General features: G+C 41.8%; 3 protein-coding genes across 5 annotated transcripts in view; all 3 read right to left on the bottom strand.

Moving 5' to 3' along the window:
* LOC134865067 (adhesion G protein-coupled receptor L1-like) overlaps nucleotides 1-18,224 on the bottom strand; it is a 28,514-nt gene extending 10,290 nt beyond the window's left edge. The window contains exons 1-12 of the mRNA XM_063884462.1: nucleotides 17,416-18,224; nucleotides 8,717-8,836; nucleotides 6,878-7,091; nucleotides 6,266-6,375; nucleotides 5,562-5,576; nucleotides 3,501-3,708; nucleotides 2,436-2,700; nucleotides 1,997-2,336; nucleotides 1,624-1,917; nucleotides 504-607; nucleotides 187-372; nucleotides 40-78 (exon numbers count right to left, since the gene is read on the bottom strand). Coding sequence (XP_063740532.1) covers nucleotides 40-78; nucleotides 187-372; nucleotides 504-607; nucleotides 1,624-1,917; nucleotides 1,997-2,336; nucleotides 2,436-2,700; nucleotides 3,501-3,708; nucleotides 5,562-5,576; nucleotides 6,266-6,375; nucleotides 6,878-7,091; nucleotides 8,717-8,786 — 1,845 coding nt within the window. The 5' untranslated portion in view covers nucleotides 8,787-8,836; nucleotides 17,416-18,224. The remainder of the gene's footprint in view (nucleotides 1-39; nucleotides 79-186; nucleotides 373-503; nucleotides 608-1,623; nucleotides 1,918-1,996; nucleotides 2,337-2,435; nucleotides 2,701-3,500; nucleotides 3,709-5,561; nucleotides 5,577-6,265; nucleotides 6,376-6,877; nucleotides 7,092-8,716; nucleotides 8,837-17,415) is intronic.
* A 969-nt stretch (nucleotides 18,225-19,193) lies between these two features.
* On the bottom strand, nucleotides 19,194-22,233 carry LOC134864287 (nucleoredoxin-like protein 1). 2 transcript variants are annotated; one of them, XM_063883136.1, is made up of 4 exons: nucleotides 22,027-22,233; nucleotides 21,408-21,647; nucleotides 20,471-20,560; nucleotides 19,194-20,359 (listed from the first exon to the last, which is right to left on the bottom strand). In XM_063883136.1, exons 2-4 carry the CDS (start codon nucleotides 21,641-21,643, stop codon nucleotides 20,017-20,019), a joined length of 669 nt encoding a protein of 222 aa, XP_063739206.1. In that variant the 5' UTR covers nucleotides 21,644-21,647; nucleotides 22,027-22,233; the 3' UTR covers nucleotides 19,194-20,016. The 2 variants fall into 2 exon arrangements, with proteins under 2 accessions (XP_063739206.1, XP_063739207.1); XM_063883137.1 differs by having other exon boundaries at nucleotides 21,408-21,666; nucleotides 22,027-22,210.
* Nucleotides 22,234-22,593: 360 nt separating this feature from the next.
* On the bottom strand, nucleotides 22,594-27,644 carry LOC134864286 (nucleoredoxin-like protein 1). Of its 2 annotated transcripts, none has more exons than XM_063883135.1 (4): nucleotides 27,315-27,644; nucleotides 25,270-25,529; nucleotides 25,068-25,157; nucleotides 22,594-24,807 (listed from the first exon to the last, which is right to left on the bottom strand). In XM_063883135.1, exons 2-4 carry the CDS (start codon nucleotides 25,503-25,505, stop codon nucleotides 24,432-24,434), a joined length of 702 nt encoding a protein of 233 aa, XP_063739205.1. In that variant the 5' UTR covers nucleotides 25,506-25,529; nucleotides 27,315-27,644; the 3' UTR covers nucleotides 22,594-24,431. The 2 variants fall into 2 exon arrangements, with proteins under 2 accessions (XP_063739205.1, XP_063739203.1); XM_063883133.1 differs by having other exon boundaries at nucleotides 22,603-24,807; nucleotides 27,400-27,644.
* Between the last annotated feature and the right edge of the window lie 200 nt (nucleotides 27,645-27,844).

The raw sequence follows: 27,844 nt of genomic DNA, 5'->3' as shown, positions 1-27,844 counted from the left end.
CTATCAGTCTGTTCGTCTGTCCATCTATCCGTCTCTCACCTGAACATAAGCTCTGCATGTGCGCTCCCTCTTTTGCAGCTAAAGAGAAGGAAAACATCTATTGTTAGAATCATCATCACTGACATTTCCGCTCTGATTTCCAGGAAAGGTCAAGTACATTTCTGCACCGACAACAGCACAACTCACTTTGTTGTAATTGCGTGCCGCTGACTCCTTATTGGCCGGTCTCAGGGCCTGCAGCTGGGAGTCCAGGATGTCCAATAGCTGCTCAATAAGCTTGACGGACATGCTGACGTCACCGGCGTAGATCCGCCCCCGGGTCAGGTTGACCAACTCCCCGGCAATGTTGGCTGCATTCTCTCCGCTCTTTATCTGGAGAGAGGCCGGGGGGTTTGTGATGTCAAATATTTTGACATTTGAGAGAGAACTGCTTGTTGACTGGCTTCAGGGCATTTACTCAGCTTTTGTGTGTCTGGGTGTGTGTTTGTTTGTCTATGACTCACCTTCTGTGCGATTTGGCTGACCCAGGGAGAGGTGCAGTTGGAAAGGTCAGGCCCTCTGGAGTTCCAGCCCACTGGAGACTGAACACACTGATAGGAAGCAATACCTGCAGAAACAGACAGGGTGACGCAGAGTTTTTAGAAATGTGGTTCGCGACCTGAGGTGCTTTCCTATTTCTGTTTCTCCTTGCACATGTTCTCCCATGCATCTACTGCCCTCACCATGCAACCACAAAACACTTTTACACCTACAATTAAATAAAACAATCAAACATGTTGTTTAAGATTGTTTCTTGAATAACTGTGAAAAACATGTCCCTAGTATAATGCCCAGAACTGGAAAACTGTTGGTTTTGTTTTAGTTTTCCAAACATTTAAGCTCACATTCAACACATTTAATATCTGTATTAAGTTAGGGCTAAATTGTGGGGAGAAAACTAATGTACAGTGTTCGCAAAAATAAATTCCGATTTATACAACCAGCAAGAATTCATTCTTGATTTGGAGTCATGTTTGAGTCCACCTGATTTTTCCTTTTTTCTCTGATTTGGTATTCATCATCCATGCAAACAAACAATTGCTGGCTAATAAGACTTAATAAGTTGCTAAGTTTGGGTCTGAACCAAAGTAAAGGTATTGTTAGAAAACAAGTACAAAGCTAAAAGAAGATCAAATGCTAAGTTAAGCAGCAGATTTTTGTATTGCTCACAAGTGTACAGGCTCTGTAACACACCAGTTCTGAGAATTATACCCATTTATAAGACAATGCATTTATTGTATGTATGTTATAAACATGGTTCAATATAAGAATATTCCCCAATGAATCCTCACCTCGGTGCTGAAATCATTTCCAACGCATTCAGCATGATTAGGTTAAGGTAAAATGCACCACAGGCTTATCTACATAATCTGCAAAACAGCTTTAGGTCAGAGGGAGCGCTTGGCTGAGGAAGACAGCTGCACAGCGAGAGGAAGAGTTGTTGAACCCTGCTTCTCTTCACACTGTAACCCCTCTCTTCTTCTCTCTCTCATCTCAGGTCAGGTTCAAAGAGGGGACATCCGACTACATTTCAAAGGGAAACGAGATACACACACTCTACGCAAAGAGACTGGCATCACCTACCCAGTGACCCTTTCGGGCAGGGCCGCTCCACCGTCTCTCCCTTCAGCGTTGGCGGCCACTGCACCCCTCGTGCCACGCGGCCTTCACATCCGCCCACCTGACCGGGCCCCCCGGGGGCCATGGGGACACGCAGAGGTGGACGTGGAGTCAGAGGGACCATGGCTGTGATCGGCCGCTGGTCAAAGGGTCCTCTGTTGATGACGCCTATGGGGTGAGAGGCGGATGGGCGCACTGGGGTCAGCGCGACAGTGGCGGTGTAGGAGCGCACGGTCGTCATCAGAGAGGACATAGGACCTGGAGGGACGGGAACACTGTTGGTTCTCTAGTTTCATCAAAATGATCCGAATACACAAGTGCACCTTGTTCCACAAACCTTTAGTGGGCGGGGGTGGGGTAAACTGCAGTGGGTATCTCAGCACGTAGTAGTTATTCCACACATACAGCTGGTTGTCTCTGGGGTTGTAGTCTATGGAGGAGATGTACTGGTAAGGGTTGGGGAACGGTATCTGAACGGGCAGCTCCTGTCCTCGGCTCGTGTCGTAGGCATAGATCACCATGTCACTGCCAACCCGACCCTCCGCCTGCCCCTCGTCATCCTGGAAGACAGAACGCACGGCATAGAGCACGCCACAGGCCATGAAGGCGTTGCTCGCCCCACGCTTGTCGAATCCTGTAGCCCACGTACCCTCGAAGCGCAGGGTGTACGGGTTGACCTGACAACAGGAAAAAAGACATTAACATCAAGTCAGTAATAAAACTCCTTCCCTTTTCTGTCTCCAATCATCGACCTGTTTTCCTTCCTCCTGCTGTACCTGGCTGACCACGATGCGTCCGTTATTGGCTTCAGTGGAGTAGATCACCCAAAGGCCGTTCTCGTCCACTGCCAAATCAATGTCTGACTTCCCTCCCCAGCGGTAAGGCGAGGTGTCGTGGTAGTTTGCATTGACCACCACTGCCTCGCCGCTCTTAATGCGTGTCCTAAGGTCATATTTGACAAGGTTGCGCGTTCGCTCCTTGTTGTAGAACACAGCGCCGTCATACACCACGAAGCCTGTACCGTCCACACGGCTAGGCAACCTAGAACAGAAAATGATGTAAAATGTGAAATTTGCAGCAAATTCACATTAATTACATTAATAGGATGTTATTCATATTATTAATTAGGAAAAGAGCCTTAACGGCCATGAAACCTTTTTTTTCTCAATCTGATTCTTATCGTGCCGACTGAATACACAGTTTTGTAACAACAATTTTGATCACTTTAAATATTTCTGCATTTATGTCCATTATGTGCTTTTGCGTACTGCATCCATTGTGCAAGATTAAATCATATTCATATTTGAAAGCTAAAAAAGGGGGACATTACATTTCATTTGGCTGAAGCTTTTATCCAAGGCCAGATACAATTAGTGCAATTAACTATAAAGATACCAACTCAAAACAGCATGTCGCCCTGGACAATACAAACTGCTTTCATAGACGAAAGTAAATATATATTTGTATTAACATATTAAATGTGAAGGACAGTCATAAATGGCATTAATATTGGTATGATATAATACAAGATTAAAAGATTTAAAACTTTCACTTTCGGTTACGCTTATCATAGATATTTCATTTCATCCAGGTTTTAAATTGCTTTTAATTATATCTGTTCATTTCGAAAGTAATGGTTGCTCTATACTCATTTTTAATTTATTGAACTGAGAGTGAAATTAGCCCTGAATTACTATATCATTTTTATTTTAAATGAAACATTTAGTTTTTCTTTGCTTGAATAGATGAATCGTTAATTAAATTTTCCCAAAGCCAATCACAAGTGTACAAAGCCCAAGGTCCTTTCTCTAGCTTTACAAAGAGACCCAGACATGACTCACTTATAGGTGGTGGTAACTCTGTTTTGGCGGTAGTCGTCCCAGGAGGCGTACTCGTACAGCACCTCTGTCCTATATGGCGTCCATGGCATGACGTACAGCCTGTCGCCAGCCTGCAGCGGGTCCTTACACCACGCCCCCGACTGATGCTCCGCCTCCAGGAGAGAAGAGGCAGGCTGGATGCTGAGCAGCGAGCCGGGACACACGAAAACTGGGAGACGGGAGTTCGGAAGGGGGGAGACAGCAGGATGTGAGAAAAAAAAGAGAAAGACCGAGGGAGAAGGAAAGAAGGAAGTGAAGGGGGAGAAAAGAGTGGGAAGATAGCGGAGGCAGGTGCGGGGAGAAAATGGATCGATGCATGAAAGATGGATCGAATTAGATGCAGTTGATGCAGCAAGAAAAAGAAAAAAGAATGAAGAGAAAGAGAGAGAGGGAATTAAACACCTGTGCTGTTCTCGAGAGGCAAGCAACAGAAGACACGTAAAAGTGTTGCAAATCACACACTGTTAGCGTGTGCCTGTGTGTGTGTGTGTGTGTGTGTGTGTGTGTGTGTGTGTGTGTGTGTGTGTGTGTGTGTGTGTGTGTGTGTGTGTGTGTGTGTGTGTGTGTGTGTGTGTGTGTGTGTGTGTGTGTGTGTGTGTGTGGGGTGAGTTATACGACAGGGACACTGCAATGAAAGGTGTGTGAGTTTTTATGTGCTTTGTTTTGATTGTGTATGCATGTGTGTGTGGGTTAGTGCAAAAAGAGTAAAAAAGAGTGTGAGGTAGAATCAGGGACGCAGAAGGTGGGGCTAAATGTTGCCTTGAAGTGAATGAGAGGGCAGGTTAGTTTTACGCCAAGCACAACGATAGGTCAACCCACATGTCAATAACTGTATGAACACATATGTTGACTGTACAGTCTCACACTGGCATGCAAATAGGCATGCACACACACACACACACACACACGCACACACACACACACACACACACACACACACACACACACACACACACACACACACACACACACACACACACACACACACACACACACACACACACAGAAGCAGTGCTTGGTAAGCACACATCCAGAAGGATATACAATCACACACATTTGGTCTTATTTTTCCTATGAAGATAAATAAGGGGCTCTTCCTATAAGGGAAGAAAAGGGAAAATAAGCATGAAGAGGATGATCAGACAAGTACGAAGGAATGGTTGGAAGGAATGATTGGTAAGAAAGAAAGAAAGAAAGAAAGAAAGAAAGAAAGAAAGAAAGAAAGAAAGAGAGAAAGACAGAAAGAAAGAAAGAAAGAAAGAAAGAAAGAAAGAGAGAAAGAAAGAGAAAGACAGAAAGAGAGAAAGAAAGAAAGAGAGAAAGACAGAAAGAAAGAAAGAAAGAAAGAAAGAAAGAAAGAAAGAGAGAAAGACAGAAAGAAAGAAAGAAAGAAAGAAAGAAAGAAAGAGAGAAAGACAGAAAGAAAGAAAGAAAGAAAGAAAGAAAGAGAGAAAGACAGAAAGAAAGAAAGAAAGAAAGAAAGAAAGAAAGAAAGAAAGAAAGAGAGAAAGAAAGAAAGAGAGAAAGACAGAAGAAAGAAAGAGAAAGACAGAAAGAGAGAAAGACAGAAAGAAAGAAAAAATGTGCTTGTTTGTAAGAAAATAGAGTGAAAGAGAGAAGAGGTAAGGAGGAAATGTTGTTTGTTTGTGTTAGTAGGAGTGTTTTTGTTTGTGTGTGCACAGAGGAGCCAAGGGAGAGAAATAAGAGACAGAGAGATCGACCAGCAAGAGAGGAAGAAGAGTGGAAGAAACTGGAGAGAGAAAGAAAGAGAGCAAAGAGAAACTAGGTGCAGAACCTGGATAAAATTGGATAAAAGGACGGCTTTCAACAACGAGAGATGGATAAAAATGGGGGGAAAAAATATATGAAAATGAAAAAAAGGGGGCAACATCCAGCATGACTACGAAACAACGTCCTAGGGTAGGAGGAAGAGAGAGATGGCAGGAGAGAGGAAGAGAAGGAGAGAAAAGAGGGGGGTCGGGGGTAAGGAGAGATCAAGATGCTACAATATTTTGTCTTTACCTTTTTGGTCCACTTCTACTCAAGCATAGGAAAAAAAAGAGGGAGAGAAAGAAAGAGAAGTCAGAGGGTGAAAGAAGAGAAGTAAAGAAAAGCAAGAAAGCAAGCAAGAGAAAAAGGAAGAAAAAAAGAGAGGAAGAAAGAAAGAATTGCACAGATAAAGACTTTGGAACTCATTCTCACCACAAACTTTAAAAGTTCACATAAAAAGAAAGAAGAAGCAGAAAAGAGATCCAGCATATAACCCCCTCCTCTATAATCCCTCCCCACCCACCAGCCTCCCCCTTTACCCTCCCCTCCACCTCCCCTGATCTCTCCTCCCCTCAATCAGGCTCCTGTGGAGAAAAGAGAGCAACTCCCATGGCGTGAATCTGAAAAGGAAAACACACGCCGCATGCATGCGCAAGTGCATCCGTGCATTCTCGCACACACATACAGAACACATACATTATGCAAATGTCCTACAGTTCTCCCTTTTTACTTTCTCCATCCAATTTTTGATTTATAATTCACAAACACGCACACCCTGAGAAAAAAAACAACAACTTCTACATCAATCAATCTCTCAGTCCATATTAGAAGTTATCAGAACATCACAATGTAGCTAGATAAAAACAGGTTAAATCTTTCATGCATATATCTGTGTGTTGTGGGTGTGTTTATAAATGTGTGCGTTTATTTGTGTTTCAATATATATGCATACTCACTGTAAGGGACACATTCATACTGGATCTCCAGGTATTTGTATGTTCCAGGACAGGGGTCTGGGAAGACGTCGACCCCGGCCACCACCACGCACTGCGTCCTATTGTTACACCTGAGGGAGTGGGGGCAGAGGGATCGATGGATGTACGAGTGAAAGGGATGATGGAGAGAGAAAACAAAAGGAGGGAGGGAGAGTGATTAAGAGACAGGAAAGGGGAAGCAAAGGACACTCCATTTGTCTACTCTCCCTCTCCCCCTCGCTGACTATTGATCACTTCTTCTAGGAAAACACTGCTGAGTACATAGCTAATGGTGCAGCCAGGCACTCAGACTCAGCTGGAGAGATTACTGGACTCGCACACACACACACACACACACACACACACTCACGACACACAAGTATTGGCTTTGTCTAACGTTTCTTCTGACATGAATTCACACATATGTCGAGGGGCATTGCACACATGCTGCATGTAGGAAACAGTAGATGCTTTAATTGATTGGTTTAACTGCTTCCCAAATGTTTGCAAATACGCAAATGGCACGATTTGCTCCAGCTGGATCATTAAAGCTCTCACACAAACACAATAAGTCTAAATCCTGCACATACACACCTCTGTGCCATAATCTTGAGTGCGTCCGGGAGGTAACACTGTGTGTTCTCCATCTGGAAAGGGTCGGCGTCACAGATCTTGTCATCGGTGCGTCCATAGTTGGCTGTCTCCACCATCACTACGTCACTTCCTGGGCAACGCAGCTCTATGGGGTAACCCTCGCACGCCAGCTCCCTGCGCAGCAGGCCGAATGGCATGGCGGCCCGGGACATAGCTGCTCATGAGGGGCGGAGAGGGAAATGGTTTGGGGGGGTAAGATAAGATGAGGCATAGTGCAAAAGGGTGGAGGTAGGAAGAAAGGAGGGAGTTTTTATTGGAAGGTGCATTTAGCATTTATTTTGTCTGCAATTCAGTTGACAGAAATCTTTGTGATGTTTTGTATGCTGTTGTTTCTTAATGGGACAACGGGAATTATCTGATGAGTATCAGCTTGTTTGAACAGCTAAAAGGCAAATTGAGCATTTATAGTATAGAACTACACATATGAGGGGAAGCACAAGAAAACGATTTCATTAGGACTAGACCTCGATCAGACCCTATCCAACTCTACAGAGGGGAAATTATTATAATTAACGTTCCACATTATTAGGGGCGTGGACGCTTTCAGTGGTAGGTGGGTTCATTGTCAGATTACTAGCTGCTTGCTGTCTGCCGTACATTAATTTAGCGTGGTGTTAGAGGGTGCCTTCACAGCCTAGTGGGTGACAAGAATGTCCTATCTATGTCAATTCAAATAATGCCATTATTTAAATGTTTTCAGATATGCCAGACTTTGACTAGATTTGTTTGAATTTGATTTCTCCACAAAGCAGCTTTCTATAATTAAAATATACATACTCAAGAGATTTAATCAGCTATGAGCAACCCACTCTTCTGATCTACAAATGATAAGACATATAAGTGTAATTTAGAAATCATACTCTGCTTAGTTCAACGCAAACATGGTGATACCAGCCTTAGCGTAGGCAAAATATTGTCACGTTTACTCTGGCAGTATTCCCAGGTGCTGTATGATTGTTGACATAAATCACACTACACCTCCTCTGTGACACCTGCATGTGATGTGATGCGTGGGCATCTTTGGAGACAATAAAGCATATACTACTGCCTGTCAGAGGCTTGGTAAATAGAAGCAGACAAAACAAGATATTATTGTAATTTTTTTTTTTTCCTTTGAAGGCTCACTTTGTCAAATCTGAGTGTGTGTGTGTGTGTGTGTGTGTGTGTGTGTGTGTGTGTGTGTGTGTGTGTGTGTGTGTGTGTGTGTGTGTGTGTGTGTGTGTGTGTGTGTGTGTGTGTGTGTGTGTGTGTGTGTGTGTGTGTGTGTGTGTGTGCTTGCCTAACTGCCATAGTAATCCGTGTAAACCATGTTTATTGAATAAAATCACATTACCATTATCTTAATCCGCTTGTTCACATGATGCTGAGTATCATGTACACATGGAAAGGTGTTTGCCGCTTCAGGATTAGAGCCACATTCCTAGCAAACAAGTCTCTGTGATCAGTATGCTGCTGGTGTTCTGTAACTGTCCGTGGTGCTGAATGACTGATTGTTTATTAACTAGGAGCTCGGGGCGGCTTCTGAAGAAACTCCCTGTGGCAAGCTGCACACTTCAAATGTTCTGGTGAGCTTTTTTTATGTAGGTCACCGGATGACTTTGCCTTTCTCTACAGGAAGTGGGCTGAGTTACACTTTTCGACTTTGCCAAACATCGACTTAAATTTGAGTCATGCAAACACCATTCATTTCTTCCTCTTCAAAATGTGATTCATTCTGCTCTTTGCTCTGTCAGGTTCATCACCACCACATGATACTACCCTCAGTGCCGTGAAGCTTACCTTGGCCAGAGGGGGCGACGTGAGCCAGAGTGAACACACACACCCCCAGGAACCACAGGGACACAGCCATGCTGGGCAGGAAGAGTTAGGACGTCACACCACCAGCCGCGTTAGGAGAGCCTGGGGAGAAAGCAGAGGTAGATTGAGAGAGAAGAAGTGCACCTCTCCTTGTGTGATCACTGTGTTTCTGTGTGTGTATTGGATGCTCTCTAACACACACTGACAGTGAAAGAGTGCACATGACAAAGCACAGCCGTGTGGGAGGTAGACTGAGAGGAGAAAGAGATAAGAATTGAGCATTCGGTGCAGCGAAAAGTCCCTCAATCTGCTGTTACCATGGTGATAGCACGGTGCAGTCTGAAGGAGCAAGAGATGGATGTGCTGTGTGTGTGTGTGTGTGTGTGTGTGTGTGTGTGTGTGTGTGTGTGTGTGTGTGTGTGTGTGTGTGTGTGTGTGTGTGTGTGTGTGTGTGTGTGTGCCTTTGTGAGTGAAAGCACACACATGTGAGTACGTGTTTTAAATCCGTAATTGACAAGAAGGAACCACTGACCCATAAAAGAGTCTTAATCTTACTATCGTCACTCACACATACATCTCACTATCACTCACCCACACACACACACACACACACACACACACACACACACACACACACACACACACACACACACACACACACACACACACACACACAGGCGAGAAGGGCTGGGCTCAGCTTAGGTCACTTTTCAGTAATCCTGAATAAATGATGTCGTGCAGACGATCTCTTCCGCAGCAGGGGTAACGAGGTAAACAGCTGACTGAGGCCGCAGGTGATCAGAGGGCGATGCTGCGCTGTGGAGTTTTACGAGGGAACATACGGGACGCAGGCGGGTGAGACACAAGAGAACAACAGTAATATGACTCCTTAATATAGACTGAACTCTTGGCCCCAGACAGAAGGGAGGATGGAGGCTGAATCGCATCATGCACGACATTACAATTATTTATTTTTTCCTGCTTAGCTGTACAATCTGCTGCTGCAGAGTGCACAGTCTCCAGTGTGTGTGTGTGTGTGTGTGTGTGTGTGTGTGTGTGTGTGTGTATGTGTGTGTGTGTGTGTGTGTGTGTGTGTGTGTGTGTGTGTGTGTGTGTGTGTGTGTGTGTGTGTGTGTGTGTGTGTGTGTGTGTGTGTGTGTGTGTACATATGTATGCTTGCCTGTGTCTGTTTCTAACTTGCTTTTCTCTCCGTCTTCATGTTAGGTAATGATGGCAGACAGATTTAGGTCACTCAGCAAATGTCCAACATGCATTCAACCACTTGTGCTTGTACAGGGCACACACATGCAAACACGCACGCACGCACAAACACACATGCACACACACACACACAGACACACACACACACACACACACACACACACACACACACAGAAAAGAAAGAGAAGAGAGACCTCTGCCTTATTTAAGTCCACTGAACCAACAAGACTGTAATAAAAGGCCTCAGGACCCCTGTGATACACACACACACACACACACACACACACACACACACACACACACTAAACATAGTACATTAAAGACTCGCCAGAAAGAGAACCTTACGTTTTTTCTCAGATACACACACTGACACACACACATATGCAGACACACAATATAGGTCTCATCACATCCAAAACCCTTATGGCAGCATGTTCTTTTGCTTGCAACCCCCACGCTCTCTTGCTCTCTCTCTCTCTCTCTCTCTCTCTCACTCACATACACACCCTTAAGTGTTGAGGCAGAGTAAGTAGAGCAAGGACACTGATGGGCCTTGACAAAGCCACACACCCAGTCCCCCTGTTCGCAGCACCATGCTCCATGCCCGCAACCAAAATCCAGCCCCAGGCCACCGGCCGGCCTACTTGGAGGAGCAGCAGTCTCTAAGTGAGAGCGTGTGAGGAGTAACACAACCAGGAGCGCCGACTGTACACAGGGGAACTGCATTTATTTGCATGTATCCAAAGGTTTTACCAGAAAATATAGAAACTATATTTTAGCAAATTAAGCTCTTTATTTTAAGCCCTGTGAAGTCACTTATGGGTTGTTGAAATCAGATTCTTCTGTCCCGTCAGCTTGTTACAACGTTCTCTTTCAAATACAATACTATATTTTTTTAACCTAACAAATTCATCCCTCATTTCAGAGAGAGATTCAAATGTTTTGCCAGATGTATATGGTATCTTTGCAAACTTTGAGATCTGCTACAAAGTAATGGGGGTTAAATCAGAGTTTGCCTTCAGCTTCAGTTTCAGCTTCTTGAATGTGAGAATTATTTTATGTTTAACAAAACTGTAAATCAGATATTATTTATGGAATGGATATTAGATCGATATGAGACTAGATATTGACTAAAATATCGACCAAGTGTTGTCTTTTCTTTGGTTATGATGACTGTCATTTTCTGAGATAAGTAGACTGTCCCATTTGTTTAGTTTTTTTTCCATTTCCAATTTAGCCATTATATCCATATGCATCATGTTAGTGCAGATTATTTATCAAAAATCTCATTGGGTTAATATTTTGAGAAAGCACTGACCGTCAATCTTACATCATTGATGTAATATTGATATATAGAATAAGTACTTTGTCAAAAATATTGTCATATTTCATTTTCTTCCTATTTCCCAGCCATACTTTGTACTGTAGACTTGTTCACTATTATCTGATATTTTACATATGTAAATGTAGGATAACAAGTTAAGAAAAAGATAATACATACTGTGCATGTACTCTGAAAATGCAGCACTAAGAAGCAGATATGTTAAACAGGATTCTGCCAGGGGAATCCTGTGTGGTTTGATATTCAAGCAATACATATTGAAGTAAGCGTCACTGCTGTGGTAAGCAAAAAGAAACCTTAAAGTCATTAAAGTCAACCTGTTGGAAATCATTCAAACTGATGTGAAATTACGCCACTTACACAGATTCACACTACAGGAGGCAGAGGCCATAACACACACAAGAGAGAGGGGGAGAGAGAGAGAGAGAGAGAGTAACCTCCCCCCGTTGGTCAGAGAGCTATCGTTGCCTGAGGGCAGATCACTATGAAGCACAAAGCGACAAAACAGCCTTGTAGTGTTATGCTCCTAATGGAAGAATGAACGCTTGTGTGTGTGTGTGTGTGTGTGTGTGTGTGTGTGTGTGTGTGTGTGTGTGTGTGTGTGTGTGAGAGAGAGAGAGAGAGAGAGAGAGAGAGAGAGAGAGAGAGAGAGAGAGAGAGAGTCAGAGATGAGGGGGAGGCAGAGAGATTAGACTTCTGAAAGCACAGGGATGGCAAAAGCTTTAATGGCTAAATGTTTTTAATAATAATGGTGTCAAGAAATGTTCTTGTCGCCTTCGATATTATTTAAGGCTTAGGAGAGGATTTTAGAACACACTACAGCGCCCTCTGTGACAGCCAGCCTGTTTCAGACCGTTGACCTCTACAGCTCCCAGAGGGATGAGGCCTACTCGCCGCAGTCAGAGCCACTTACAGGGCTTTAGAGCCTGGATGTTTGTCTGTTCGATGCGTGACCCTGGGGAATGGAGGTGTCGCCCTATGTCAATCATTTGCTTGTTGCAGGCAGGCCACGCTCAGAGCCAAGTTCAGGGCATTACGACTCGCACTGCATGTTGGACATCCCTCAGAGCATTAGGGTTTATACTGCATTAACAGAGTAAATTGCTTGCAGATAAATCATGTTTTTAAAGTCATTTCCAAAGTCATCCACTGTATTTTAGGTCTCGCTTATAGTCCTTTGCAAAAAAACTGACTGAATGTAACATACTGCCAATATGTTCAATGATAGATAATGGTTCTCATTATACGGAAGGCCAATCGGGCCAAAAAACGTCTTCCTATACGTGTGTATCTACATCGGTTTTGTTTGAGAAGTCGTTATATTTCTTTCACCTAAAGAATTGAGTCTCTTCTGAAGAGGTTGATTAAACATTAATGGGTTTCCTCACATATTTATCAAGATCGTAGTCTTGCCCTCAGCACTCGCTCCGTGACTTAAAAGCACACAGTGCATTAGTGCCATATAAGCACTTTCTGGGTATATGAGAATTTTAGAAGTCTGTGGTCATTCATCACTGTTTTGTTTTTACCTCATCACCATACATACAGCCTTAAGCAGAATTTATCACCACACACACTGGGAAAAAATAACGCACAACACTACAGAGTGCTATTAAAGGATAGGGGCACAGTGTTTCTTTTAATCCGTCTTAAAACTCACACCAATATGCACGTTTAAAGAGTTATTTGTCACTTTAATTGTGCCTCCTCTTCATACTGGCATTGAATACATCCCTTCTCAGTGTGAAAATATGAAGCTTCAGTGGTCTGTACAAAAATAATCTGAGGTTTCTCGACCTGACAAAACACATCTGAACTGCTCTACTGTATGTTACATGGAAAAGATGGAAAAATATCATATATAAAGTTACCAATTGTTCATGTTATTTAGATATGATTATAATGTAGAGTTAGTTTAGTGAGGATTTAAATAAAACGCAACATAACACTACTGAGGATGAATGATGATGAGAGGCGTCGGCCATTTCTGCTTCCTGAAAAAATATCTTCCGGGTTATAATAATGACTTGGGTGTTGACTAAAACTGCAGCAATAAGTACATTTACAAAAATAACCCAAAACTAGTTTGGAAATCAAAATACTCTATGAGCAAAATTGGCCATCATTTGCAGGACCTCTGTTTCTAAACCATTTTAATCCTTTTTTGTAATACGTGGTAGTAAAATGAATTTTGGTATATTAATCAGACAAAACAAGATATCTGAAGACATCTCTTTTTAGATCACGACCGCGGAATTATGGAAGTATGATGGAAAATCAGTAGAAAAGCTTGTGTGGAATATTTTACTATTACATCTATCTTCTTAATATTACTGGTTTTTACAACATTTCTTAATTATCTAACATATTAACTAAACATGTGCTGACCCGAATAAGGAGCTGATCATGGATCGATGTATCAACCGATGAGAACTCATTCAGTTCAGTTTTAAGATTTACACAAGAGTGGATGAGCTTCCTATAGCTCCTGTAGCTAGCAGCAGTGACCGTTTGCTACAGTCCGTGATGCTGAACAAACCTCTCTTACATGCACAGTCCTCATGCTTTCACTGGGGTGCTCATGCAGAGGCTTGTTAACTGGAGTCAGCCACCAGAACCATTTTCTTACAGTCAAAGTTAAACCAATTAAGTGCCTTTTCCTTCAAAAAAGTTTGTCTTTATCAGACAAAATGACCTCTTTGTGTTGACTGCTGAAGCCTTATAATGAACCTTACATGCACAGACCGAGGAATGTAAGTTCTGTTTTTCTATGTCTTGAATTGGAGTTACGTTAAAATAAGGTTTTCTCATCACCAGTATGGACATAATAAGGTTGGTAAGTTAAGTTCATTTCCTCCAAGGGTTATTTTGGCCACACTTGCAAATCAATAGATTCTACAGATATGGCACTATACAGCATTATATATCAATATCTAAATAGGATAATTACTTACCACTGCAATAGAACATGTTATCCATGTTGCCAACCTTTACACAAGAGGCACAATTACTAAGTATGGTAAGTATGGTAATACTGTACAACATATTTGAATAAATGTGATTCATCTTATTCAAAATAGCACACTGTGTTACTGTGATTAACCCCCACACATTGCTCATGGTTTTCAAAATAAAACAGCAGGGAAGTGCTGCAGTAAAGGTCAGAAAGATGTTGTATTTCCTGGAAAATGTTAATTCTAATATGTTAAGTGACCGGGAAATAAATGTCTTGGGTAGCTTAAATATTCATAATGGATTGCTAATGTTAAATGCATCTTGAGTCGTAGAAACAATGAATAGTTTAATGCTGTCTGAATGTCATAGAAAGCACAAAAGGGTAATGTATGTGAGTCTTTCTGATCTCATTGTAAGTATGTCATGAGAATGTTTTTACTGAGGTTAACATTAAAGAAAGAACAAACGTGAACAGTATTTCGAGCAGTGACGACCTTGAGTGTGTTACATTGCATGCTCTGTCCTGCCTTTTCTGCACTAAATATGATTTGTTTGTCAGCATAACCTGTTACAACAATATGAGTCCTCAACAAATAACGGGATTGCGATCTTGTAAAGTCTACAAAATAAATGTGCTTTTGCTGAAATAATTGACAGAGCAGAGGCTATAGCATCAGGCAGCTTTTATTTCGGCTATAGGATCATTTATACAGTGAGAGGATGGACGAAATCCGCCTCACGTCAGAGTTATTCCATAATGCCTTGAATATATGTAGTAGATTTTAACCTCCATTGTTTGAGCAGATTTTCCTGTCAGGTTATTTCATTACATATAGGGTCTGTGCATTAGGAAGAGACCATTTGGATGCAGAACGTTGCACTGTATTGAATTAAGAAAGGGAAATTAAACAGTTTGCCAATCATTGGTAATAGAGTTTGCACAATGATTACCGTTACTAAACTCAAATTGTCTTTTAAATGTGTTTCTTTAGAAAAATGTACCTACCCACAATATATTGTAATATCATCGAATCATATAAATTTACTAATATGTTTTAAAAATAGGGACATTTGTACAAAAGTTTGGAGGGAACCACAATATGCCTATAATGGTTAATCACTGTTAAATTTATTCCCACAAATTGTCTAATCGAATCAGATTATTGTATTGCTGAACCATCAATCCCAGGAAAATACAGCAATAAATCCTGAAGGAAATTACAGCAATCAGTCGATTGGCGGAAGTTCAATTTGCCGCTATTTTGATGATTGATTATAACTATTGAAAGCAAAAATACCCAAATTCACTGAGTTTAACACTGATTTGTCTTTCTCTTGATTGATGATTTTCTGTCACATATAGTGGTTTTATATTAAGCACAACATGCAATTTCACAGCACCTAAACATTTGTTCACTATTTCTTCTTTTCATTTATTTACTGTCAGTTTCTCAGCCAATACATTTTTGAGGATTAATCAGTAATTAAAATAAACAGCTACAGCCTTACACCATTATAATAAGTTAAATCCTAGCTGATGTCTAATCTCCTATCACGATATTCATATTCAACTCATATATCCACCCCCAGCTCTGCACAGAACTGCGTGCACGCTCGCAGCACAGTGTGTGTGACTGATGCAATGAGACATGATGGGAACCTGAGAGAGGTGGTCGGCACAGAAAAGACACAAATAGTGTGTTTTACAAGTCAAATCCACACATATTATGTGTGTGTGTGTGCGTGTCTGAGTGGTTTAAGCAAATGGATTTGCTTTTTTTTCTTCTCCTTAGTGGTTAATGTAAATGATCCCTACATGAATACCAACCTCCCTACCTGTTTTTTCTCTTGCCCATCCAACATGCACAGCACACACACATAACTAGGTGAGTCACCTTGTTAAAATGCGAGTCTTCTGACATTTCTAGGTATAAATCAGTTCAAATCAATCATCATACACAAGCAATACCTTCACACACATACTCAAGGTTATAAATCAGAAATCCAGCCCGACAGAGGAGCCACTGAGACGTTTGCTCTCCTCTCATCCTGATCCAAGCTTCCTTAAGCTTTCTTCTTGTCTCCTTTCTCCTCTGCATCTCTGTTTTATCTTCCTCACGGTCGCTGCTGCCCGGCCTCCTCCTCTGACCCAGTCCTCTCATCCCCTCTCTGAAATATTGATAATGGACTCTCTCTGCCTGCACTCTCTTCCTTTCTGTCTCTTTCCCTGCTCATGTTCCCATCTGTGGTGAATCAGCAAACCAAAGCAGCAAACATTCAAACCAAACCTCTGTGTGTGTGTGTGTGTGTGTGTGTGTGTGTGTGTGTGTGTGTGTGTGTGTGTGTGTGTGTGTGTGTGTGTGTGTGTGTGTGTGTGTGTGTGTATATATATATATACACCACTTCCCAATGCAGCAGTATACCAGACACAGCAATGAAGGAGTGTGATGTGTGCAGGTGTAATGAACATAATTCAGCCCACTTGTGGCAGACCCCTCGCTGTGGGACACCCTGAGTCATTACGCCACTTTCTCCCTCCACTCCTCTGAGGCCCAAGAGAGGGCTAATCACGTGACCATGAATATTTCACAGCACCCATCATGCCTCACACGCCTTTACTACTGACCCAGCTTTAATGGCAGCCAGGGCCTGCATCAGATCCTTGTCAGTCCCTCAGTGCTCAAATGGCCCCTGACAGCAACAGCAACAGCACAGGAGCACCTCTACTGTCTTCTCGGGAATAGATCAACGGTGTAGTAAGTGTGTGTGTGTGTGTGTGTGTGTGTGTGTGTGTGTGTGTGTGTGTGTGTGTGTGTGTGTGTGTGTGTGTGTGTGTTTCAAGGTTTTATTGGTCATATGCATATAACATATACAACATATATGTTGGCAATGACAATATTATGTCCCATGCTCCTCCAACAACTCAACATACATGGTGCAAATAAGATAAATAAAATAGTGCAAAAAGAGAGAAGAATATTTACAATAAGTGTGTGTGTGTGTGTGTGTGTGTGTGTGTGTGTGTGTGTGTGTGTGTGTGTGTGTGTGTGTGTGTGTGTGTGTGTGTGTGTGTGTGTGTGTGTGTGTGAGAGAGACAGAGAGAGATAGAGCGAGAGCGAGAGAGGGGCGGGGTGCATCCTCATAGCCTATATCCATATCTTACCGTCAATCCCCCGGTTTCCCTCCTCCTCCTCCTCCTCCTCGCTCACTGCGTCTCCCGCATCCCGTCTCTCTGCGCCCTCGTGCACCCACTGTACTCTCCTCCCTTTCTCGCGCTCCTCTCTTCCCGATGCATGAAAAAACTGAAATATTCAATGAGGGTTAATGGGCGATACCTGCTGCTGCTGCTGGGCTATACGGCAGTCATTAGCGCCCGACAACAACTGGGCGTCCTCCGCCTGTGATCAGTGTCCTATGTGGGGCTCTGCTCCGCTGGACCTCACACCCTCCCTCCCTCCGTTTCTCCGTCCTGTCGAAGCTCGATGTCTTCCCCGCTGTGCTGTGTGACTGTGCGTCACGTTGGTATCATAATTCCCACGGGTTTCATGCCCAGAGACGGTGCGGTTTACAGGCCTTACAGCTCCGATTGAATGAGGGGAGTAGTAGAAAAATACGCGAAAACAATAATTAGGCGCAAATTAACGCACAGAGCTGCTCAGTCTCCCTCGGTCGATTTCCACAGTGCATCAAGTCCAGTTGTCGTTTGTCATCGTTGATCATATTACATCCTTGCATTTAATGGGGAATAACGTCGACGCGATGACAGCCGCTTTGCATATCCTTGAAGAATCGTGATGAGGCGCAGCAGCACATCAGGACGGGGATGTTGGATATTGGGCGTCTTTACAAAAAGAAAGAAAAATAGGCAGGAATCGTTCTAGAAAATGATGCCGTGATAAGAACTAAAAAATACAACAGCTGGATAGGAGAGATCAGGTTTTCAGCTACTGGCCTCGCCTTGCATCCGTCCTTCTCTCTTCTCTCTCTCTCCATCCGCTGGTCCGCTTGTTGCGCGTTCTGTACTCGAGAGCGCGCAACGCGTGTGTGTGTGCCTTTGTGTGCGCTCGAGTGTTTGTGTGTGCGTGTGTGGAGACAGAGAGAGGATGCTTCTTCGACTATATTACCAGCGTTTGTCTGAGTGAGCAACAATAAGCTGCTGTGTAGGCAAAAGGAGAGGAATATGGACTAAACAGAAATGCTCATGTTTATTTAGGACGCTGTGTCTGTGCAGCATCTACGTTCTTCCTATAACATCAACATACAGCAAGGGGAGCTATTGTGTGCAGCCTGCGAGCATCCAGTGAGCAGACATTTGTTCTTATAGAAAGAGCTTTGCTACTCTGACAGAACACGTGTGCTACATTTAATAAATGACCATGTCACTGTCATTAATGAAGCATGTCAAACCTATAATCAAGCAGCAACATGACACATGATGGCATTCAGGTTTCATAATCTTTCTCTGCAGAAACACATTTAACCCATCTCCTCCTGCCATTATAGGCTACTGTACACCTACAATGGGGAAAAAAGAACCGTTGCTTTTTTGTATTTGCATTCCAAGAGTAATGGCATCATACATTGAAGGCGCAGGTCACTAAGGGGATCTACTTTTGCCCAAACATAAAAACATAATTCCTGCAGTTTACATGTGCGAGGAAGTGTTCAAAGACTAAATACAGTCCTTAGCATGGAAGAGGATGAGCAATGAGAAATGAAATCAGTGATTATGTAGAAAAGCCCATTGCTCCATATTCCGCTCGTCTGCCTCTGAATGGCTCTGATTGCTTCTCGTGCGGCACGTAAAGTGGTAGCTAACTTCATAGACACTCAAAGCACAACAGTTACTAACAAAATTATTTTTAATGGTGCTGAATAATTCATTGATTTCAGATATACATGGTGTGTTTTGATTGATTGGAACAAATTATAATGTAAAAGAAGACAAAGAAATTAATGCATTATTTTACAGAGATGTGTTGTGAAAATGGGGAGAGGGTAAATATAATCTCCTGGGTGCTATAAAAACAAGCTATAACAGGAAGACTTGGCTCAGACCTAACTTTGGCTTTACAGTGTATTTGGCAGCTTTCAAAGACATTAAAGACAGCCAATTCTAAGTTAAGGTCAGCATTGGCGAGCAGAATCCTGTGCTCCTTTTAGAAAGTGTTGCACATTACTTTTTATTGGCTTACCCTCACCGACTTATAAGAAGGTATGTTTGCAGTAAGACCATAGCAGTTGCTTGGCGCCGAAATAGATAAGAAAATCCAGCATGGGTGCAATTATTTTAATAATGGACTGATCTGCTAATACTTTAAGTTAATCACTTAATCATCAATAAAATGTCCAAAATCATTATAAAATGTCCATTTCAGTTTGTTAATGTCTTTACATTTCTTGCTTTTCAGCCCAAAAAACGAAGATATTCAGTTTAATACGATATTCAACTGAAAAGAAGCTGACCTTTGTGTGTAAGAGGCTGATAATATCATGTCTGCCTTTTCTGCATGAAAAGTGACTAACACTTGATCAATTATCAAAATAGTTGGCAAGTATTTTTTATTTCTCAACTAAGCGATTTGTCTTCTTATCCAATAAGCTCTAAGACAGTCAGTAACCTAGGTTAGATGTTTCTAATAATCTGTCTCAAATTGAGCTGTGAAAAGGGTTTTGGCAGCATCAGTAAAAAAAAAACCTTGTGACAAACATTTAATTACTACTTAACAAAACCCCCAATATTTTATTTTTGTTCTTGTCTCAGTCACCATGGTGAACTTCCTCCATCTTTACCATTCACTTCCTCTTCTCCACCTCCACCCCATCCTCTGTCAAGGTGCTTTCTCTTGCTTTTCTTCTTCTCACCCTCTACCTTGTACTTTAGTCTCCTCACGGGGTCACTCCAGCTGTGCATGGACTTCACTTCAAAGCCCTCGTTGATCATGAAGTTCCTGTCGATGAGCTCCGCTGCCTCCTGCCAGTTGCGGTAGCAGTCTGGTCCAAGGCAGAGTATCTCCTCCGCTGCGTTGGGGATGAGGATGGAGCAGTCGGGGCGCAGCACCACCACAGTGGGCAGCTCTTCCACATTAAACATGGCCTGCAGCTCTCTGTGGACACACACACATTGGCATACATCTAATTCATACAGCAAGGCATATTTACATTACAATCATTTACCAGCAGGTTGTGCACACAACCAAGTGGCCAAACCCACACACCTCCTGTAGGGGTCCTCATAGGCCAGGAACAGGCACTTCTTTGGCAGCTCTTTCAGGAAGCTTTCTTGCTCTTCCTCTGTCTGGTCCAAACTGAAAAAAAAGGAACAATGGAAAATAAGGAGGAGCTTGTTGCTGGAGATGTTGGGATGAAGAGATAGATTACAGGTCAGGAAGCATATCCAAATGTTTAGAACTATGTTATGAGGACATTCGGTTCTCACACAAATAGGAATAGATCCTTATCCTCCTATCGTTTTCAAGGGACAAAATAGGAATATATATAATGTACGATGTTAAACAGACACTTAAATGCAGATGCACATTTATACACAAGGCCTGTAAACAGAAATGTTCCCATTGAATTTGGGTAAAGGGCATGGAGTGCCCAAGTAACTGTCTTTCATGTCACATGTAAGTCTTTGCACTGAAGTCCACAAGTCAAATGTAACTAGTCCAATGTCTTCACCAAATGTTTGCATATTGCTTTAGTTTTTTATTTGTCCATTTATGTAGTTTTTGTATGCAAACACAGATATGTTTGGTATCATTTTTATCCAAATGTGGCAAAGTAAGGTAACATTGGTTTGTGGTTTTCTACTGCATCTTGAATGATTGCTGTCAAATCGTCTGACAAAATTAAGTGTCAACTTTCAAGGAAAGAATAGCTCTATTGTTAATTGATTCAAGAAATTAAGTGAAAGCAATTATTTCGGGGCACACTTTTTAAATAACTTAAGCTCAAGTCCAAGCGTAGTAATGTGTCATTGGAGTTTAAGTCCAATTTGATCAAATCCAAGTCAGATGATGTCTTACATGAGTCAACACCTCTATGAAGGGCTGTTGTTGAGCAGCTGATTAGATTTAGGTTCAGGTGTTGGGGGAAAATGTGGTCCATTGCCAGTGTAACGGAAGTTTGAAGTGTCTCTGTGTGTTATACCTTATGTACAGGAGAACGAGCTGAGCAGCACGATCGACATAGAATTCATCCGTCAACTGTTTGAAGAAGTTGCTGAGTGTGGGAGTAAACTGCTGGCATCTCTCACATGCTGCAGATGCAAAGAAGAGCATCAGGATGCGGTTCTGCAGGCGCATGACGATCTCTCTCTCTGTGTCAAGCTCATCCTGCTTGTGGTTGTTCTTCAGCAGGACTCGGTCAACAAACAGCTCCACCATAGTTCTAGGAAGGAGGACTGAGACTTAGGAAAGCACACGGGACATAAAAACAAACATTTATACACATCTGATTAACAGTAAAGAAAGGTAGAACATAGAATATAAGAAAAAAGGAAAGAAAGAAAAAACAGGCAGTTGTGAGGGTTTTCTCAGGCATGCATATCGGTGCCAAACAAGATGTTAGGCATAGACTAACAACTATAAGCTACCTCTGACAACAATATATGAAAAAGGTTTTGCCATTTGCAAAGGCTTATCCTTCATACTGTATGCTTTGGTAAGTAAGACATATGTTTCCAGTCAGGCAGAATTACAAACAGCCTGTTAATCATATGAGCCTATCTTGCTTGCTGATAAATGGGATAATCCTCACAGTTGCTTACCTCACACAAATTTGATCTCCCCTTGAGGCCGCAAATCCAAAAAGTTAACAGCTTTCAAAATATTGTATTTTTTTTCTTTGCAACTCCTCCTGGTGTCGTATGTGAATCTGTTCCCAGCCTGTCAGTTTATATCTTGTCCCCTCATTGAGTGTGTGTGCTTCACCTTGACGGCAGTATAGCTGCTCACTCCCTCTCCCTTTGTCTCCCCCCTCCTCTGTCTGGGAGGGAGGGATTGAAAGACAAGGTGACAGAGGGACAAGAGACATGAAAAGCTCACTGTGATTGTGTGTGAAGGCAGCGACTGAGCAGGAAAGCATAGAAATTACAGAATGAGAGTCGTGCTTGAAAAAATAAAAAGGCCTTAATGAGGTGAGAGCCAGTGAGACCTTTATTATCCAGTAACTAATGGAGGAGCAGAACCACAGGGAGAGTGTGGTTGGAGGTAGTTTGATTTTCTCCACAGGGAAATCCACAATAAAGCTGTGAAGCCACAGCAGAGACATACACACAGCTTGTGCTAGCAGAATAGACTTTATTGTTTTTGGAATACAACTTATACTTAGTAACAAATATATAATATACTGTATAATAGCAACATAAAGATGAGCTTGAGAGACGTTCCATACTTAACATGGCAAAAAATGTTAGAAAAAAACGAACACACAGAATTCCTTTTTTACGTCAGGCGCCAGCACCTAAAACACGTTTAAAGCTGCAATAATTTGTTTTTAGCTGTGTCTCAAATTGGAAATGTACATGTTATACAAAGTAAACGCTACATGCTTACTTGCGGGTTGTTACCAGAATGTACTGTGATCTCAAATCAAACATAGCTGTTGTGAATCTGAATGAATCCGTCCAATGCTCCAAAATCAACATAGTGCTCTATTTGGTTAAGATCCAAGTAAACTATGCTCAATCCTAAAGAAAACTGACCCCAGACAAGTGTTTGGAAGAAACAGACAAATAGATGGCAAACTGTTTTGTTGCACTGTTAAAATAGTTTTTACCCTCCAAGTTTAAAAACACAAATTATACCCCTTTAAAATGAGGTGACCTTCCAAAAAATATTAAACAAAATAACCACTACAACAATTAGCAGATGAACTTATTACCTGAAAACAATATGCAAATTGGAATTGGCTTGTAAAAAAATAACATAAATTAAATCACGTCATATTTCTTTAAGTGATATTCCCCTTCAGCCAATATCTGATCTGACCTCATGACAACATTTTGCATAGGGTCCCCATGCACACTCACAACAAAATGAAAAGAAGTTGCAGGCCCGAGACGGACAGATTCTTTATCTTCAGGAGAGATACCACAGAAAGTCTACCTCACAGAGACGTCAGTCCTGCAGAGAACAGTTCGTGGTGAGACAGATTAAACCATCAGCCAAAGGAAATTAAGTCCTCCTCCATAAACACACCAAAAGTAAGCTAAGCAGCAGCAGCGTTCTTTGATGCAGCAACAAGCCACCTGTACTCACGGCGTTAGTTTAGCAGTTAGCACACACACACTCTCTTAAAACCCCGCCATATCACTTGAGATTAAGCAAGAAACATGCGTTACACGTGCCGCTACAGTTTACTGCTGATACCTCAAATATTCAACAGGCAAAACTATCCCTGTGTTTCTCACCATGTCTCTAGCTTCTTGTTCATTTCTATCTTGCCTCACAGATCTTTGTTTTTCATGTGCTCTTCCTGACCTACGACCATCAATTACCACAGGTGTCACTACAACAACCAATCCAACAGTCACGGTGAAACCAAATACGCAATCTGTGTTCTTCAAGTGGATTAACCCACTTTTTTACACAACCAGCAAAAAAAAAAGGAACAACATTATTATTCATTTGGAAGTTGTGTCCCTGGCCACCTGATGATTAAATCCAATATTTACTTTCTTTTAGCTTTGATTTGGACCACCCCATTTTCATCTTCGTTAACATTACAAGATAGGGAATTAAATTGGCAGAAGTCTGCACTCTTTTATTGTTCTCTTCTCAATTTATATATATGCTGCATGATGCATCTCGAAAGGTTGTGGATTGAGGTTGAGCCATTTGCTTAAAATATGGGATTCTGGCGTTAAATTATTTACAGGTAGAAATGAAAAAAGACCATTAGCATATGTGCTTGTATATTTATATTTTTGTTTGAAAACTGTGACATTTACTCCGACTGAGAACCACCCCATTTTTATATTGTAAACTTGACGTTCTAATTCCTCCTGCAACAAAACAGAGGAGCTGTTTTCAGTGTGCATTTCTAAAGACTCCTTTTAATGAGCCTGTTAAGAAGCTGCAGTATCAGTCACCAAAGGATTAATGATTTAGGAGCCTGGACTTGAATATGTAAGAGAACCAAAGCAAAAGTGTCTTCCCTTATATTTTCTCTTCATCTTATCCTCCATATTCCTTTATCTCCATCTTTTCTCTTTCTATCCCAGGCCCCATCTCTCTCGTCCTCCTGTTCGTTTTCTTCTTTGCCCTTCACCCATATCTTCCACCATCTCTTTTTCCTCTTGTCGTCCTCTGTCCTGTACTTGAGTCTCCTCACAGGGTCAGTGGCACTGCGCATATTTAGGTTGTCAAAATCCTCGTTGAGCATGAAGCTCCTCTCAATGACCTCTGCTGATTCCTGCCAGTCTCTGAAACAGTTGGGACCGTAACTACAGATGTCCTGCACAGCATTCGGAGAGAGTAGGGAGCCATCAGGGCGAAGGACCACGACTGTTGGTACGATCTTCACCTTAAACATGGCCTGCAGCTCACTGACAAAGAGAAACACACACACACACACACACACACACACACACACACACACACACACACACACACACACACACACACACACACACACACACACACACACACACACACACACACACACACACACACACACAGCTACCTTAATGCACGCTATACTCATGTATAATGAGTTGGAGAAACAACGCAATGTGACTTTAGAAACCTACACTTAAACATGTTAATCATAAAAACACAGAAGCATTAATACTACAGAGCCACATACTTCCTGTATGGATCCTCAAAGGCCAAGAACAGAACCTTTTTGTGCAGCTCATTGAGAAATCGCTCCTGCTGTGTCTCCGATTTGTCTAAGCTGCAGAGAGGAGTTGGAAATGGAAATTTCATAAATGATAAAATAGTGTGAATGGGAGTTCATGCGAACACATGGGGTCATCAAAAAGATAGAGAGAAGGAAAGATAGAGACCTGATGTACACAAGTGCAAGCAGTTTGGGGTATTCAATGTACGCTGGATCTTTGAGTCTCTTGAAAAAGTCATTCAGAACAGGGAGGAACTCCTGGCAGTTGTCACACTCGGAGGATGCGAAGAACAGCATCAGGATTCTGTTTTCAAGGATCCCGACAATCTCTTGCTCCGTGTTCAGTTCATCCTGGTCCGTGTTGTTCTCGACCAACACTCGGTTTAGGAACAGGTCCACCATGATGGCAGAAAGGGTGCAGGTGTTCTGTGTAGAAGGAACGGTGACATACAGATTTGAATATCTGGGAATATACATCATGCTTAGTGTCTGTTTCCATGCCAACTCCATCTGAAAGAAAAGGTAGTCTTACGCTGCTGGAGATCATTATTCGATCATCTGAGATTTTCAGGGCAGCCTCAGGATTTTACCTCTACGGTAACCAGGGATTTCACAGAATGACTTTCAACATCCCACAGAGAAGGAGTGTGAAGCACAAAGCTGTGATCTATGTACTCGGAGGAGAAGTAGCAATAGTACTGTAGGAGAAAGACGCTTTTTCCCATATTGTGAAGGCACTAACTAATGCTGCAATGCACACCCCTAGGCATTAAATATTCATGATTTAAAGAGACAAAATAAGAATCAAAGTTTGGAGAAAAAAACTGTAACTATTGAAAAGTTTCCCCACATAGTAACTCTGCTTTATTAGGACTGTGTGGGTGGATCAGGAGTGATTGACTGTGGCAGTAAAGAAAAATCCACTTGTTATTATAAAAGTTCCTTGAGAAAAAAGTTCATATTCTCTCGTGTAGGAGTCCATCACTCAGAAGAATGATTGGCCGCTGCTTTGGTGTTTGTTCAGCCCAAACATACCATGATAAACATACAAATTCATAAAGCTTACATTTTAATTATAAAACAAATATTTGAGGAACATAGAAGTACTATCCTGGCAGGGTCTTTGCCTATCTATTCCTAAATCATAAAAGAAGATAATTTAACAAAAAATGGATCCCCAGTAATGTCTCCTCCCCTTTTTTCCTCACAGGGCTTCTGTTCACCTTTGGATTATTTGATTCAAGAAGTTTTTTTCTATACTCAAACAAGGATATATATCTGTGACGTCAACAGGTTCTTAGATCTTAACCAAAATGGGAACGTATTGATTAACAGACTGTTTCTGTTTTTTATTATATATATATATATATATATATATATACCAAACAAATGTTAAAACAAAGACATATATATATATATATATATATATATATATATATATATATATATATGTCTTTGTTTCAACATTGGTTTGGTTTGTTTTTAATATCTGAATCCAGGCCTCCCATACTGATTCTGAATGGATTACTCTGTTAAAATGAATTTATCTGTAGCAATTAAAACACTTAACCAATTAAAAAAAAAGGCCAGAAATGTGATCACTTTCACATTTAATAAAGTAAAAACATGTTGGGTAACTGTCCTCTTGTAGTGGTACAGCTCATTAACCAAGTGACGCACCTGGACACACAATCTTCCATAGTTTTAGTTGACAAAAGTAGTTTACTACACAGCAGCTCAGCCAGGATCAGCTGACAAGGATGAATCAGCCGTTTACGGATGGTGTTTTCCAAAAGAAGACTTATGGCTCAGAACAAAAAGCCACATAAGAAATACATTTCATATAGAAATAAAGTTCAGACCAACATCTCAGAAAGGTGCTTTATCTGCCTCGGCCAGCCTGTATTTCACTGTCGCAGCCGTCGCTGCAGGCTGTGAATCGACAGCGATAACCTCACAAATTAGATTTGGCTCTCTTGCTCTGAGCTGTGCCAGATCTATTTGAGACTATGACTCTGGACTCAGACTTCCAAGGCTGATGGAGGACAAATATGTTTGAAATTGAGCAGCATTGCACCTCACCTGAGAAGAAAAAGAAAGATTTACTGGAAGACTCTGAAGGGTTGGAGCTTAAATCTAACATTTAGAAAAGTTATTTCATAATAATCCTGAAGCTGATCGATCGCACCTGATATAAACAAGCAACTTTACCTTGTTTTGCTAGTTGCAAATGTAATAGGCCATCGATCTTTGTAGAGTTGGGTCAGCTGCATGTACCTAGAGTAATTTACCTCACCTTGAAACTCCTCGACTCCTTCAAGGAAAGAAATATATCCAGTTACTTCTCTCTCTCAAGCCGTTCTTTGATTTGTTTTCTTTCTTCCTTTAAACCATGTGAAGTTGGTTATGTTAGCGACACCTTTCACTGCCTCTCTCTATAATTTCTTTACCGTGCACTCTGCGGTCTACTGAAGAAGATTACAGAGAGCTGGAGGTGTGTCGTGCTGTAAATCAGGAGCAGAGGTTGCTACTTTGTGTATGGCTTTGTCTGTGCACTGTGGGCCTTAAAATCTCCAGCTCAAGAGCAGCAATCGTATTACCTTAAGAGAAAAAGGGAGGGAGGAGAGGAAGGATGAAGTTACAGGAAATTGGATTGCAAAGGGAAGACTGGCGTGTAGGTTAAATGATGGAAAGAAAACAGAAAGGAACAAAAAAAGAGAAGTCAAGCCTTCTAACCTGCC

This window comes from Eleginops maclovinus, chromosome 5 (assembly GCF_036324505.1).
Source record: "Eleginops maclovinus isolate JMC-PN-2008 ecotype Puerto Natales chromosome 5, JC_Emac_rtc_rv5, whole genome shotgun sequence".
NCBI lineage: Eukaryota > Metazoa > Chordata > Actinopteri > Perciformes > Eleginopidae > Eleginops > Eleginops maclovinus.
This window is presented reverse-complemented; position numbering and strand designations above follow the sequence as displayed.

Excerpts from the sequence above, each read along its gene's own strand:
- LOC134864286 (XM_063883135.1), bottom strand. The coding sequence starts at position 25,505 with ATGGTGGACCTGTTCCTAAACCGAGTGTTGGTCGAGAACAACACGGAC. Across the intron at positions 25,158-25,269 it reads CTTGCACTTGTGTACATCAG|CTTAGACAAATCGGAGACAC; the intron begins GTCTCTATCTTT and ends TCCTCTCTGCAG. Across the intron at positions 24,808-25,067 it reads TTTGAGGATCCATACAGGAA|TGAGCTGCAGGCCATGTTTA; the intron begins GTATGTGGCTCT and ends TCTCTTTGTCAG.
- LOC134864287 (XM_063883136.1), bottom strand. The coding sequence starts at position 21,643 with ATGGTGGAGCTGTTTGTTGACCGAGTCCTGCTGAAGAACAACCACAAG. Across the intron at positions 20,561-21,407 it reads CTCGTTCTCCTGTACATAAG|TTTGGACCAGACAGAGGAAG; the intron begins GTATAACACACA and ends CTTTTTTTTCAG. Across the intron at positions 20,360-20,470 it reads TATGAGGACCCCTACAGGAG|AGAGCTGCAGGCCATGTTTA; the intron begins GTGTGTGGGTTT and ends GTGTGTCCACAG.